Raw genomic sequence first — 15,462 nt, 5'->3', positions numbered from 1 at the left:
TAAAAAGATATATTCCATGGGCTACTAGTTGACCTGAATAAGGCAATAAATATTATTGCAATATATAATAAAGTTTCCTTAACTGTTTATATAAAATATCTATGAGTCTAATTGCCAGTTTCCCAGCTAAGTTTAACCATTCGTTAGTAATTTTGGTTAGTTAATTTAATGATATGCGTTTCCAAAATAGGTAACTTTTTACTCTGTTGAATCTATCAACCTAACGCTAATCATTCGCTGGGTAAGGACAAAATAAGCGGGAACTTCAGAAACCGACCATAAACATGTTAATTTTTTTTAAACGTTCTAAGAATGTTTCAGCAGTTAAAAGTTGGATTTATAAAAGGTATACTTCAATTTAATTATACTGCACTGTAAATATAAAAAACAAACAAGCAATTATACCCTATCAATTGTTCCAAGGACAATTCGTTTGAATATGGATCGCTAGGTCAAACACAACGATAAAAGTTTGTTATAGGTAAACAAAAAATATTTGTTTTCTCAGAATCACAATTCGACACAAATAAATATTAATGTCGTTGTCTAGACATTGAACTATCCTGTTTAAGGGAGCAGCACGTCTTAGTCCAAGACTTCCAGACTTTTTCTATTAAAATTAATAAAAAGTACAAACACAAACTACTTTTTCTACATCTTTCATTATAATTTTCTGTGGATGTTTAATTAAATTCTTAGTTTTTTACAAAGTATAGATGGATGGATTAATGTTTGAGTTTGCAGCCTAAACCGCTGAACTTATCTTGATGAAATTTGGCATACTTGTAACGGATATACTGAGAGAACTGATAGGCTACTTACTTTTGTGTTTATTATTTTCACGCGGACGGAGTCGCGAGCGAAATTCATTAAAAAAACTAGTGCGTATAATACATGGGGGCGCTTGAATGTTGAGTAATAGAACTGCATAATGCATTGCACATTGTAATGCGTATTTAGTCGTTTACGTTGCAAGTTTATCTTCGATGTTGTCATAAATATGATTCAGTAGACTGAAGTATCGTTGGAACAATGTTTCGTTCTGAAACTAGATTCTTATAATTTGACAAATTCGGATGAATTTTTGTTAGGGTAGTTTTAAAAAGTCCGAGTTTTGAGCATCTTGAGATTATTAAAACTACAATGTTTTGTAAAACGTTTTGCTCATGGAATATTTGGTATTGTTTTTATATATTGTACGTTTTACATTGTCTTGACTTCGGTTTTTCAAAGCACAGCGGGTTACTAGTTGTTAATGGAAATATAATATTTAATCACAAAGGTTCAATCGAGGCGTTGAATACAAATTTAAAATGAATATTTATATAACTTTGAACATACATTATAAACTAATTGTAGTTGCCCAGTTGTTATAATTCCATCATAATTGAATTCAGCATGCGGTGTAGTATCAAGGATTGCCAAAAATATTATATTTTTTAGGCCAAAAACATTCTCTGGAGTCTTTTGAGCACAGTTAATGTTTCATTACCATATGTGTGGTTTAGAAAAAAATACATATGTTATTTTTTCTTTACTTTGATATACATATTTTAGTCAATATATTTTGTATATTGGTAACAAAGTTTACGTTTATGACGTCTCTTGTACGCAGTAACTTGCAGTTATAATCAGTCGAGTTTATTGTTGTTTTTTTTTACATTAGTGTCTGGCATTTATAAATCGTATAGTTTCCTTTATTACTGTGGCTTTCAACTGCTGTGACTCTTGTCTTTGTTTTTTTATAGACAACGTAAGGGAAGTCAATAAGTGTCAATACAAGTAAAGTGCCAGGGGACTCCAAATTCAAAGTTAAGAAGGTTATGAGTTTTAAAGAATATAATATACTAGCTTTCGCCCGCAACTCCGTCCGCGTGGAATTATAAAAAACAAAAGATAGTAGCCTATGTGTTCTTCCAGACGATCCTCTACGTCTATCCCAAATTTCATCGAGATCCGTTTAAACTACAAACTCTAACAAACATCCATCCATCCATCTAAACTTACGCATTTATAATATTTGTAAGATGTATAATTATGGTCGTGTTTTTATACGATTAAATACCAAAGGTCTATCAAGAAGTGCGAAAATGGATACGGTAAAAAACTAAATAGATTTACCAGTTTTCAACTGCATGTAACTTATATTGCTATGATTCTGATTCTGACCTTCGTGTGCTTGTAGTATTATGATGCAAAAGGTTTTACTTGTTTTCTTTTATTTATTATTTCCAACAAATAAAATACGGTAGTACTTGGCGAACTTGTCTACCATATTTTCAACCTCAAACATAATTATTAGCAGTATATTTGCAAATTATTTTGTACACGTTTTGTATGCATACTGTTGATTTTGTAAAAATATATGTTATCAGATTATACACCTACGTTTAATTGAATTTTACTTGTTAACATATCAAACCGTTTGTTGAATATTTAGTTTCATAGATTTCGTTTATTTACTTAGTACTGTCGGTAAATTAGTATTCTAGAAAATACATTTGCTTTTCACTAATTTAAACTATCGATGTATTAAATTATTTATGTTATTTGCTTTTTATTATTCACCTACTCAGTTAAATCCAGCGTGTTTACATTTTTCCAGTAGTAATCCAGCGCTGGATTCGAATAATATGAATTAGAATTAATGATAAATTAATTAGCGGCCGACAAGAAGGCAATAGGGCTGTCATGGCCCGAGACAAAACGCAGAGCCCAGTATAGAGTGAGCTGGCGGCGCACTGTGGACGCCCTCTGCCTCACTTTCGATAGGACAACAACAATAACACACACACACACACACACACTTAATAGATAAAAATAATCATTACGAGAAATTGATAATTAAGATCAGAGTCATAATTGTACTAAAAACATTTAGTAACGGCAAAATGGGACTTTGTACATATAATGACATCATACAAAAAACAAATGAAACAAATAGGTCATGATAAAATTGAACTTGTCCAATATATTTATCGCATTTGCGTGCGTTAGTAATAGGTTATTCGTGTAACCGGATATTGCAATCGGGTTGACATACTGAGCTATTGTCTGCTCTGTGTCATTGCAAAGCCCTTCGCATACTAAATCGACCGAGCATGTATGTAGGTACATTTAAAAAATAAACTACAGATTTTTATGTGCATACAGATTGATAGCTTTACTTTTTATATTTATTATTTTATTAAGTGCTACGTGTATTGCATTGTCTACATTTTAATGTGGTTATAGCTTGGAACTATGTTAAGACATTTTCAAATATGCCTAAGACTGTCAAATAGAATGAATACAGTGGGCAGTCATAGTCCACCATTTAATGTCCGGTTTCCCATCTATCAAACATTTAACTAATCGTTAGTGATTTTGGTTCGATAATTTCATGAAATGCGTTTCGGTAGTTGGGTTTTACTCCGTTAAAACTTCACATCACTAGGTAATAATATAATTGAAGACTTAAGCAACCTAGCATTTCTGAGATAATTATAACAATGACATGAGATTCTTTTTGTTTTAGGAGATCAGAAACAGATTGTAAAGGGTGTCAGTGGTAGATTCCTGTCGGGACAGCTTGTTGCTATCATGGGTCCCTCGGGTGCCGGCAAAAGTTCACTGCTCAACGCTATATCAGGATACAGGTATGTTATATTTATAGACTAACCAGAAATATAAAATTTTTCACCATATTGCGGAAACATTTGGAACTCATTTGAACAAGACGATTGAGGTGCCCCCAGGCCAGGGTTATTGTTAGGTTATAACAAAAGAAATACGCTAAATCAAGCTTGGAATATCTAGAAAAAAACTATTTAACAAGGTAAAGATTTTGTATGACAGTTTTCCCAAAATTTTAGAGAATTTGCGACAATGGTTGTCACGCGCAACGTTTATTGGTTACTTGGTTATAAAAGCAATGCTTTTAATTTTAATTTCTGTCAAATATGTTACGGAAGTGTGTAGAAGTAATTGCTTATAGAGGCCAGAGTAAATTACTTTTAAAAAATATTGCCAATGACATTGTTAAATGACGCCGAGAAGTGGAAGCATATTATTAAATATTAATGCGGTATATTTTTGCGTTTATGATAATTTTGTGTGTGTTTCATGCAGAAATGTATACAATACCGTGGAGAAAAAAAACAATTTATTGGAGAATAAGTCAGAAATATTAAATTTAATTTTTAAAAGACAATGTATGATGTATTGACGTAAATGTTTTCTATATTCCGTGTCAGGCTATAGTTAAATTTGACAACACTATTTTTAATTAACTGAATGTTTATTCAGTATTGACCAAGATATACGATAGGAATAGATATGTCCTTTATGTTGTATTTTTATTAATTCAGATCAGCTGGCGTCACAGGCGAGCTGCTGGTGAACGGGCAGGTGCGTGACGAGCGACAGTTCCAGAGGTCTTCTTGCTACATCACGCAGGAAGATCTGCTGCAGCCATATCTCTCGGTACGCGAGGCGCTGGACGTGGCCGCCAGTCTTAAGCTATCGAAAGGTGTAAGCGCACCTTGCGAAGAAATACTTCAAGAGTTGGGGCTGTTGGAACATCAGCACACGAAGACTGATCAGTTATCAGGAGGACAGAAGAAAAGGTACGATGTAAGCTCTGGAACATTCTATCTTCTAAATAAAAGTTAAAACGTTTCATACGAATTCTTATCCAGTGATCAGGTATGATAATTGCTACAAGCATCTACAAAAAACAAATTTAGTATTTGCTTATTTCATTCTTATTATTTTCAAGCGAAAAAAAAAATCATTTCCTTAAACAAACACCTTGAAAAAGACTTGATTCCTTTCCAGACTTAAATTAAGCTTTCAAATGACATTCCTGTTGTTAAATAACCAGTAAATAGAATTCAGAAGATACGCGTAAATAAAATAAAATGCATAAATAAATCGATTGTATAAATTTCAATGACGTAAATTCATAATAAACCAGAGATGGAGGGAAAGAACAATGCATCGTCAAACTAAACGACGTCAGTGAAAGGGTTGTGTTACATTGTTTTATTTTTTTATTATGACAATAATTATCATTTTAAAATACTGTTAAATATTAAAAGGAATACATTGACTTTACCTACGTAACAACAGATTCATAAGGTTCTACTGCCAATTCTCGGCAATTAAATTAACTTACACCCTAACTGTTTGACTTTAAACACTTCAAATATTTGCTTTCTTTCCTTCAAGCTTTTTTTATTCATCTTTTCCTGATATTGCTTATATAAAAAACCATTAAGCTATAGTAAACAATACTGATACCGAAAGTACTTTAAGTTACATTAGTTGTTTCGTAATTTTATCTCGATTCCATTCCATTAATGTTGCAATTTGTGAAAAAGTGTTCCAGTTTACCTTTGTAGTTCCTTTGCGACATTATGTTTCTTAATCATAATAATTTGCAATGAAACATAAGCAATAGTTGATGTTTATTGACGTCCCAACGACATTGAGTTAAAATACCCACTGACTGGTCAAAAATAACGCCATTAAGTTTGTATTAATTAAAAATAATATTATTTAACACCAGTATAAAAAGGGACTAAAAGCCGAAGGGTTTGCTCCGGGAGAGATATTATGAGCAAAAAGGGTAAATGTAAAATGTGGATGATTAATCGGTATAAAACCGCGCGCACATCTTTTACTAATCGCACAACTGTTTAGTTGCGCTTTGATTCCTGATCAGCTTATATCAGTGCGCACACTTTGTGATTTTTAGTTGCGCAAATAAAAAGTTGAATTGGTTGCAAAACAATCGACAATCGTACATCACTTGTGCATAGATTAGTCCAAAGTATGCGTCCACTTTAAGACTTCCCTTGTGATTAGCACAATTCGTTTTGTCCTGACCACATTCTGTTGAACATTAAACGTAATGATTATTTATAACACACTCTATATAATTTTACAGATTGTCAATAGCCTTGGAGTTGGTAAATAATCCCCCAGTGTTCTTCTTGGACGAGCCAACTAGCGGGCTAGATACTGTTACTACAGTCCAATGCGTCAAACTATTGCGACAGCTTGCAAGACAGGGTAGAACAGTAGTGTGTACTATACACCAACCTGCTGCCTCGCTTCTAGAACTCTTTGATCAGGTGAGTTGAGAACTTTGGAAGTTTAAATAAGAGAGAAACGATTAATTTATCAGAAAATGTATGACTAATAGTATGCGAATTCGTTCTTTACAGTCGATATCGATTTAACATACAAAATGGTTTGTTATATGTAAAATCGATGTGACTAATCGAATTCCGTCGATTGTAGCAAAGGTTAAAAAAATTTGAACTGCAAATATTGTACAGTTACTCGTTTTCGTGTAATAACATTTACGATAAATTCACTTCTCTTATTGTAATAAACTCGATCTAACTTCAAATTTCACGTTGGCAAAACTTGTATCCAAGAAATAGGTTTTAAAGTGAGTGGAATGTTAGTTCAGGAAGTCATAGACTTGTATCGATAACTAGTAAAAACAATCTTTCCTTTTATGCTACGTATCTTACTATTTATTGTTTACTATACTGTTATATCACTTATCGTATATAAAACTAGCTGTTTCCGTGCGGCTTCTTCCGCATGTAATTATAAAAAAACTTCATTTTATGTTTACATTTGTCAAATGACAAAATTCAAATGCACAAATGACAACGAAAGCATTTGCCATTTAAAAACAATTACCGTTAACATATTAACTTTGCTTACTTAATGTTGGCAGCTTGTAGTTCAGGTTTCCTTTCCCACATGAAGGTTTTTTTTCCAATATATGTACCCCCAGAGTTTAATAGCGTGAAAATATATAGCCTAAAGCGTGTCGAAAGTGTAGGGCATTTTATTAAAGATTGATTTTTTTTAATATGCTGTGATTGCTGACATCCTACGCCATGATGTAGTGTGTTTACGCTTTATTATATTAGTAAAGAAGTATAGATTATTGGAAACCTTGATTCATCGCGACCTGCCTTATCAGTCTGAGTGTTATCAGGGATGAGTTACACTGTCCTACTTATTAGAGGTCATTCTGACAGTATGCATTGATTTAAAACTTGAATTGTAAAAAAGATTTTTTTTATTATGGTAAGGTAAAAATCTTGTAGAACCCTTTTGAAGCACCACTTTTTGCTCGTAAATAAACATTATTATCGTTTAATTGCTTAGGAAATATATCCTTGTTCCGTGTGTGCGTGTATGCATTGCATATTTGCATACGTTAATATTCTGGTTCATTTACATAGTGACTGTAAATGAGCGATTCAATTACAAAATGTATTGTTACGATTGATACATTTTTTATTTTACTTTTAATTATTCTAACCGTTACAGTACAAAAGTAAACAAAGATACGTTGAAATATTGTGAAACAGAAAGTCGTGTTCTAAACAATTGCAAACTAAACGTTGGCAATTGTTTAGAACACGACTTTACATTTTAATGACAGTTTAAAAAGAAAGCAGATGATGCCGTTTATACACGATACTTTTAGTGTTTATGATTTATTAATTCACAGACATATGGCCTTTTCTATCTGTGCCCTAAACCTAGGCGATGATAGTAATGTTTATAATTATTTACTTAGTTTGTTGCCAACATTACGACATGACTGAATAATAATAAAATATTCTATCATAAAAACTGCAATATTTTCTTCTTAATGCAAACTTTTCTATTACTTTCCAGGTATATGTGATAGCTGATGGTCTATGCATATATCAAGGAGACACAGAAGCGATGGTTCCACATTTACAAAGCGTTGGATTACCGTGTCCTAGACATTACAACCCAGCTGACTTCAGTAAGATATTATCTTGTTGCCGTACTTATAGTTCTGTAGTCACTTAATGCTCTTAGTGTAGATTTCTATAACCATAAACTAAGGGTCTGCCATCACTAAAAGACTATAGATGTGGCAGTTACTGCCAGTTTTCATATAATTTAATCTAGAATGTAAGAGACCTAGAGGCGTCTCATTAACTTTATTACATTGCTCTAATGTGTTTTTAATTTTTTTTTTTGTAATTGGTGAAGTTTTTTATATTCCGGGTCAGTCTGCATATAACTTTGATGGGCAGATTATTTGTAAGATGTGCACAATAACATGTGATCCTAGTCCGCTATAATTATCATTACAATGTTTGTACAATGTACCGAAACTGTATTACTTTTATACTTTGTATTTTCCTGTTTAGTTATCTAATGTGTATTTATTGTTTGACTATAAAGTTATCCTAACGCGGAAGTTCATTCGATCAAATGGCTAATCGAATTAATGAAAAAGAAAATGTTTATTCAAAAGAATTAAATCTATTTGCATTTAAAGTTTATTGTTTACCGTTAAAACATTACTGCTGGGTTTCTGAAATTTCCATTTATTTTGTCATTACCTTGATTAATTAGTGTAAGGTTGACCTAAGTTTTAACGGAGTAAAACTCAAGTTACGTAGCTGGGAAACGCATTTCATGAAGGTGTCGGATCAAAAATACTAACAGATAAACGCACCTGAGAAACCGGCCAGTTACATTAAAAAATTGCGAACACGGCAGAACACATCTATAAAATAAAATAAAAAATTAAATTAGTTAAACTATATTTTTCAGTCATCGAAGTAACAGAAAATCCACAAAACATAATTATACTATCAGAACAAATTCATAACGGAAAGTTGTACAAATCGTCAAAATTGGATATCCCACCTATCGAAACGTCTAACAATTTGCAACTAAAAATTTGTTACCAAGCAGAAGATCAAAATAGCGAAACAGAGATCGTATTATCCAACCAAAAGTGTTACAACGCGAATCAATATGAAGTTAGAAACTCTATGACGTCACTATCGAGCCAAGTATCCAGAGACAACTCGTCATTAGCCTGGATGAAAGTACAAAAGTCCGAACTGGGGAGATATCCAACGACATGTTTTGAACAATTCTTGATACTGCTGCGACGGATGTTGAAACAAATATCAAGAAATAGACAAGGTAAGATCTACGAGTATATCTATACTAATCTAACTTTATATTGATATAATAAAGCGTAAACAAACAACTAATTAGTTATTTAGGATGTCATCAATACCAGTATATTTTTAATAAAAATCCCTACACTTACCACACGCTTAATGCAATATATTTTCACGCTATTAAAGTTAAGGAGTAAATATTTAGGTATTTTAATTTTGTTAAAAAAGCCGGAAGCCCAACTTTAGTCCCTTTTCCTTTCTGCCCTTCTCATAAAAAATAGTATGGAAAGGGAACGTGGATTTGACGGTGGAGGAGACGCATAGGAAGGGGAAATATCCTCTTTGTGTGCGTCTCCTCCGTCGATTAAGGGTAGGCAACGCATCCGCTATTGCGAATGGGTATGGGCAGCGGTCGCCATTTTGGCGGATTCAGATGGCCGCTTACTCGTTAACCACCTTTAAATATAAAAAAAAATCTATTTTTCCATTTAAAATTAAATTGAAATTCATAATTTCCAGCTCTATGGATCCAGACGATACACCACACGATGTGCGGCGTGCTGATAGGACTTTGCTTCTTCGACATGGCCAACGACGGCACGCAAATGTTCAATCACTTGAAGATGTGCGTCGGCCTCGTTATATTCTTCGCGTACACTCAAATCATGGTCCCAGTCTTAGTCTGTAAGTATATACGAAAACTAACTAGTTTTAATGTGATTTTATTTGACAAATTTGTACAAAGATATCCAAAATAATCAAGTTATTCCCTTTTTATGGAAGAGCAGAATCTTGGAGAAGCACTTTTTCGCGGAACCATAATTTGTACTTAGTAATTCTTGTCTATATATACCTATACTAATGAAATAGAGGAAAGATTTGTATCTTTGTATGTATTGAAATAACTCAAATACTCCTGGTCCAATATCGAGAAATTCCTGCACTTATAAATACTACGTTATCAGTGAGTAACATAGGCTGTTTTTTACTATTTTCCAATTTTCTCGTAGAAAAAGTCGCGAACAATAGCTAATCGTGAAAACAATGCTTGCTGCTCGAATTATAAACAAAATCGTATAAATGTCTTTACTGCTTCCGATGATGTTATTCGATAATATGGCTTTCTTATACTTCTATTACACTCAGGTCTATTGAGCGAGTCTAATTGATGTCGATTACAGTTCACATCTGACTTCTCTAAGTCTGTACATCTGGGTTAGTGCAACACAGTTGCGTTTATCTGCGTAATTACTATCTTGATGATTTTCACATGTGTTAACTCACTTTGATCTTTATCATGTTTTTTGTAATGATAAGCTAAAATTATACATCGTAAATAATTTCCTATGACGTAAATACATTCGGCAAGACACTTGAATCAGTCGTTAAGCACGACTTTTAATGTTTGTTTTTTTTTTTTAATAAACGAGTGATGAATAACAATGCTATTTTCGGATTATTAAAGCTATATATATCTTGGCGTCTAGAAAATGTTAAAATCATAAATCATACTAATATGCGATTCAAAAATATATTGTAAATGTTAATCATTTTAGAGTAGAACTCAACTGGAATTACAAGTTTTCGTTTGGCTGCTCGATGGTCATGGGTTAATTTAAGACTGATGTTCATAGAACGAAAATAATATAAATAAATGCATAAAATCTCTGGTTCCTTTTTCAGATCCACAGGAAGTGAAACTTGTAAAGAAAGAACATTTTAACGGCTGGTACAGTTTGTGTCCGTACTACGCCGCGTTAACGGTGTCCAAGCTGCCGGTACAAGTTACGTTGAACATTGTCTTCTGTACCATCGTGTACTTCATGGTCGGTGTACCGTTCGGAGTGATGCGGTTCATCTGCTTCTGTCTCATAGCTAACATCGTCTCTCTCGCGTCTGAGGGCATGGGGATGGCTATCGGATCCGTCTTTAACGTTCAAGTACGTTATTTATTTACTAGTTTTCGTTCGCGACTCCATCCGCGTTATATAAACAGAAATAAATATCCTATTTGTTCTTCTACACTATCCTTTACACCTATGACAAATTTCATCGAGATCCGTTTAACAGTTTAGGCTACCAACTGTTACAGAAATCTATACATCTAAACTTTCGCATTTATAATTAGTAAGAAATATCTAACTCTTGATGCACGAACATTACAAAAGTTATAAAATTTAGCTTGTCAACTACAGATTTCTGTACGTTAGTTTTTATAATTTTTACAGGTAGCTAATTGCCGTTTTCAATGCTAAAAATCTTTATGAAAGCATTTTATCACTATTATTCTTTTTACTCTACTTTTTCTTTACTTTTAATCTTTCACCTTTTGTAACTATATTTAAAAGGGCATTCTTTGAATCAACCGAACCGATTGAACGCTCTTAATATGTTTAATAGCTGCGTTTGACGTAAACTCATACTTTCTTTGGATTAAAGATATTACATAAGTGATAACTAAGCTATTTCAATATCTAAAATTTTGACTACGTCATTTTTCAGAATGGCTGTGCTATCGGACCAACGGCGATAGCTCCCTTCCTTGGTCTGGCTATCTACGGCTTCGACTTCGCTCATCGCATCCCTCTGCTGATGAACATCCTCATGAAGACCTCCTTCATCAGGTGCGGCGTTGTCGCCATGGTCCTCACAATATTCGGCTTCGGCAGAACACCACTAGAATGCAAAGACATGTATTGTCACTTCGCGAAACCCGACGTCCTATTAAAATATCTAGATATAGAGAAAACATCAGTCTGGTTTGAAATGAGCTTAATAATTCTGATAATGGTGATTTTTAGGTTATTATGCTTCTTCGGTTTAAAATGGCGATTTGCAACATGATTGTAATTTTTAAATATAGCTTTTTAAAACCAGTACAAACTGATGTGATAAATTAAGACTCTTAAATCTTTAACTCTAAATATAGGTATTTCTAAACCAATACGATTTAGGGTTCTTAATGTAGCGTACCCTTATCGAATTTCTAAAATTGGACGGGTTTTAGCTAAGGGCTAGTTTTAGCCAAAGACGTAGGCTTTGAGACTAGTGACTGATTTTAAATAACAACCAACTATTAAACAATAGGTTTGGAAGACTTTTTTTTCATTATTGTTAAATGCTAATCAAACTTCAGAATATTGAACAACCTTTGTATTTCACTCGGATTTTGTAATGTGAACAATTTATGAGTAGTAATATATATTTTTTAGATATGCAATTTGTAATCTCCGTATTTAAACCATTGCAAAAGTAAGCATTACGGCTAACTCAAATAATTCATTATATCAAAAAAAAAACGTTTTGAAATAAAAGAATACATTTTTTACTATTAGCCTTTTGAGCATTGGCTGGCGATGCTTTTAGTCATAGATATTTTTGTCTGAAACAGTAACTACCAACGTACCTGAATCGATCTGTCGGGTAATAATTCGGCTTTAAAGTATAAAAAAAATATTTATCCATAAATTATTATAATGAGGTGTATAATTTTAAGATATATTTAATTAATTTCTTTACACATTAGGTACTAATTTTTAATTATTTCTTGATTTTAACATGACATAGGAATAAATGATTTCATGGTGATATAATAAAAATGTAAGGGATAACATTTTGTTAAGACGATCTAGTCTTTAAGGTTTTTTTTTTTTAATCCAGGATAAAATTACTCTTTATAACAATAATTATAAAAGCAGACAGTAATTTTTTAGTTCTGTTATGTAGTCAAGAGATGGTAAACTTTCTTTCGTACTTTTTGTAATAAAAACCACAATATTATTGAAGTATTTTATTTCATTAAACAATCTTATAAACTTATTTATTAAATATCAACTTTACTTTCTGCCGGTCCCCTTGTCTCGTCTCTTTTTAATGTGTTTCTTTGTTTTCGTTTTCCTTCTTTCAGCTTTCTCTTCTTTGACAGCCTTTTTTCTAGCTTTTTTACTTTCCAAGGACTCATCCTTCGGACGAGCACTATTTTTAAATTTGCCCTCTGAAATTAATAAACATTTAAAGCATCAATTAATAATAGATAAATATAGGATTTTAAAAAGTAAAGCTTTATAAATCCTCTGTGGAAATAAGGCTTATAAATTGACTAAGTAGAAATCCTATCTTGGTGTCACCTCAAGTGCGTTTTTTTACACCTCTTACAAGCACACAAAGAAATGAGTTGCTATATTTTTCTGCAATTCAAATATAAATAGTAAATTTAGTAGTCTAAAATTTGTGGTACAGATCGAAATACAGTCTGTAACACTACAATTCTCATATAATATTCTGAAATTAAAACTATAGCCTTACTTTTATCATCATCATCACCAGAGGTATCTTCTGACCCAGACTCGGAGTCATCATCATTTACATCATCTTCTTGCAATATTTCAGGTTTATCCACAGTTCCTGTAAGGTCTTCGTTGAATCCGGCTATTTTCTTATATATTAGGTCATCTGTCTCTCCTTTCTTAGCCTTGCTGATATCGCGCTCGAAATTTATTACCTAGACATTACAGAAATTCGTTCGTTTTATAAACATTCAATACTAGCTGTTGCTCACGACTTCATCTGCTTGGAATTAAAAGAAATAATAAAAACATAGACTATATTACTCACTGATATCATATATCTATAAAGATAAGAAGCACCATAAGGTGCAAGAATTATTTAAATCAGACCAGTTTTTGAGTTGTTTCAATACATACAGGAATCCAAAAATACAAATTAGAAAAATCAATTGAACTAGTGCAATCTGTGTTCATTGTAATTTACAAGAAATTAACCAAATTGAATCTTAAAATTTGATTTTCAATGCCTAAACAAGAAAGTTTGTAATAATTGTATAACATTTTACCTCAGTAAGCCTTTTAGGAATGTAGACATTTTTAAAAGCTTCCTCTTCCACTTGCTCTTGTGCAGTCATTTCGTCAAAATTTCTTGAAGCAGCTTTATCTGACAGTTTCTCCAAACATTCTTCTAAATTATTTTCGTTTATTGAGGCATCAGTTATAAAGTCGAACAGTTCTTTAACTGTTAACGTAGCAACACCTCTCTTTCTAAAGAAATCTGATATGTTTGTACAATCTTTGCGTAAAAATTCAAAAGCATGAGGATGGTCATGCTCTACAGATTGTGATACATCAATAACCACAATATTCCCATTATGGTATAGTAAATTATATTCAGACAGATCGGCATGCACCAATTTGCAAATATTAAACATTTTCCACATCATCGTAATACAATCTCTGTATAAAGATCTTGCAGTGGACTGTGATATTTCTACATCCTTCAGTTTCGGTGAGGGCCAGCCCTTCTCACCCATAAATGTCATCACCAATACATGACTACGTAATATTATTGGCTCGGGCACATTTAACTGGGCATTGTACATTCTAACAAGATTCCTCATTTCTTTCTCAGCCCAAGTCCTAACCATTTTGCGAGGATTAGATCTACAATAACCATTTCTGAAACGGTATTCACCTGATACATATTTATCTCTGTCTTTAAATACTAAAATTGATGTTTTATAAATTTTCACTGCATAATCTTTACCATCTTTTGATGTTGCATGATATACATTTGCTTCCTTACCAGTGGATATACAACCATTTATTTCATTTATAATACCACGATTGAGTAGTTTGAATAGGATCATTTTTGTACGAGGATCCATAACCTGTTCCGCTGTGGCTCTATCATGTTTGTCTTTCACTCTTATTCTCTCATTATCAACTTTCCTATCATTTAAATCCATAAACTTCTGTGCATTATCAAAGATATTTGGTTCATATTTATTAACATTTATTTTATTTACATATTTCTTAAATAACTTCTCACTCGGTTGGTATGTGATGATTTTATGTGATGGCGCTTGTGGATTTACATGTTCCTTTTTTTTGTTACCTTGCGTTGGATCATCAGAGTCGTAGAAATAATCATCTGAATCTAAATCATCGTCATCATCATCACTTTGGTCCTTATGGATTACTGGTAGCTCGGCAAACTGAAAATAATAAACATTTCCTATTATAGATTGAAAATAAGATGAAGTAATAGTTCATTGACTTGAACATAATGTTAGAAATACAACGTTTATATTGAAAAAATATTTAGAATAATCCTTATCTCTTTTTTACATTTTTAAACTTAAGCTTAATTTTAAAGTTTTTACACCGTTGTAGATATAACTGATAATTTTATTAGCCACTCTTAAAGCAGTTTTAGTCTCTGTAATGAAGCATGTTGTTTGTTACAGTAAAAACTTATGCTTTCAAAAACAGTCAAGAGATAGTTAACATTAAGGAGATATTAACACTTACACGAACTGATTTAACTTTAACTGACAAATCTTCTTCATAGTCACTAAATTGACCTTCTACTTCCATGTTTTTAAAAGCTTTTATTTAAAAATCTCATAAAATTTTAATTAACACATGTGGTATAAAACACGAAGAACAAAATCGAAATTCTTCTATTTCGA

General features: G+C 32.4%; 2 protein-coding genes across 2 annotated transcripts in view; one reads left to right on the top strand and one right to left on the bottom strand.

The window, feature by feature from the left end:
• The window catches only part of LOC106104628 (ATP-binding cassette sub-family G member 1), a 27,795-nt gene extending 15,037 nt beyond the window's left edge, over nucleotides 1–12,758 (top strand). The window contains exons 3-10 of the mRNA XM_013284725.1: nucleotides 3,518–3,638; nucleotides 4,350–4,607; nucleotides 5,933–6,119; nucleotides 7,699–7,813; nucleotides 8,617–8,997; nucleotides 9,498–9,662; nucleotides 10,662–10,918; nucleotides 11,481–12,758. Coding sequence (XP_013140179.1) covers nucleotides 3,518–3,638; nucleotides 4,350–4,607; nucleotides 5,933–6,119; nucleotides 7,699–7,813; nucleotides 8,617–8,997; nucleotides 9,498–9,662; nucleotides 10,662–10,918; nucleotides 11,481–11,822 — 1,826 coding nt within the window. The 3' untranslated portion in view covers nucleotides 11,823–12,758. The remainder of the gene's footprint in view (nucleotides 1–3,517; nucleotides 3,639–4,349; nucleotides 4,608–5,932; nucleotides 6,120–7,698; nucleotides 7,814–8,616; nucleotides 8,998–9,497; nucleotides 9,663–10,661; nucleotides 10,919–11,480) is intronic.
• LOC106104629 (serine/threonine-protein kinase RIO1) lies at nucleotides 12,754–15,462 on the bottom strand. Its single transcript, XM_013284726.1, has 4 exons — nucleotides 15,302–15,462; nucleotides 13,831–14,985; nucleotides 13,284–13,479; nucleotides 12,754–12,972 (listed from the first exon to the last, which is right to left on the bottom strand). Exons 1-4 carry the CDS (start codon nucleotides 15,365–15,367, stop codon nucleotides 12,815–12,817), a joined length of 1,575 nt encoding a protein of 524 aa, XP_013140180.1. The 5' UTR covers nucleotides 15,368–15,462; the 3' UTR covers nucleotides 12,754–12,814.

Source organism: Papilio polytes, unplaced genomic scaffold (assembly GCF_000836215.1).
Source record: "Papilio polytes unplaced genomic scaffold, Ppol_1.0 DF823510.1, whole genome shotgun sequence".
In the NCBI taxonomy this organism is placed as follows: Eukaryota; Metazoa; Arthropoda; class Insecta; order Lepidoptera; family Papilionidae; genus Papilio; species Papilio polytes.
The sequence above is the reverse complement of the archived record's forward strand: the minus strand, read 5'-3'. Positions and strand labels throughout refer to the sequence as shown.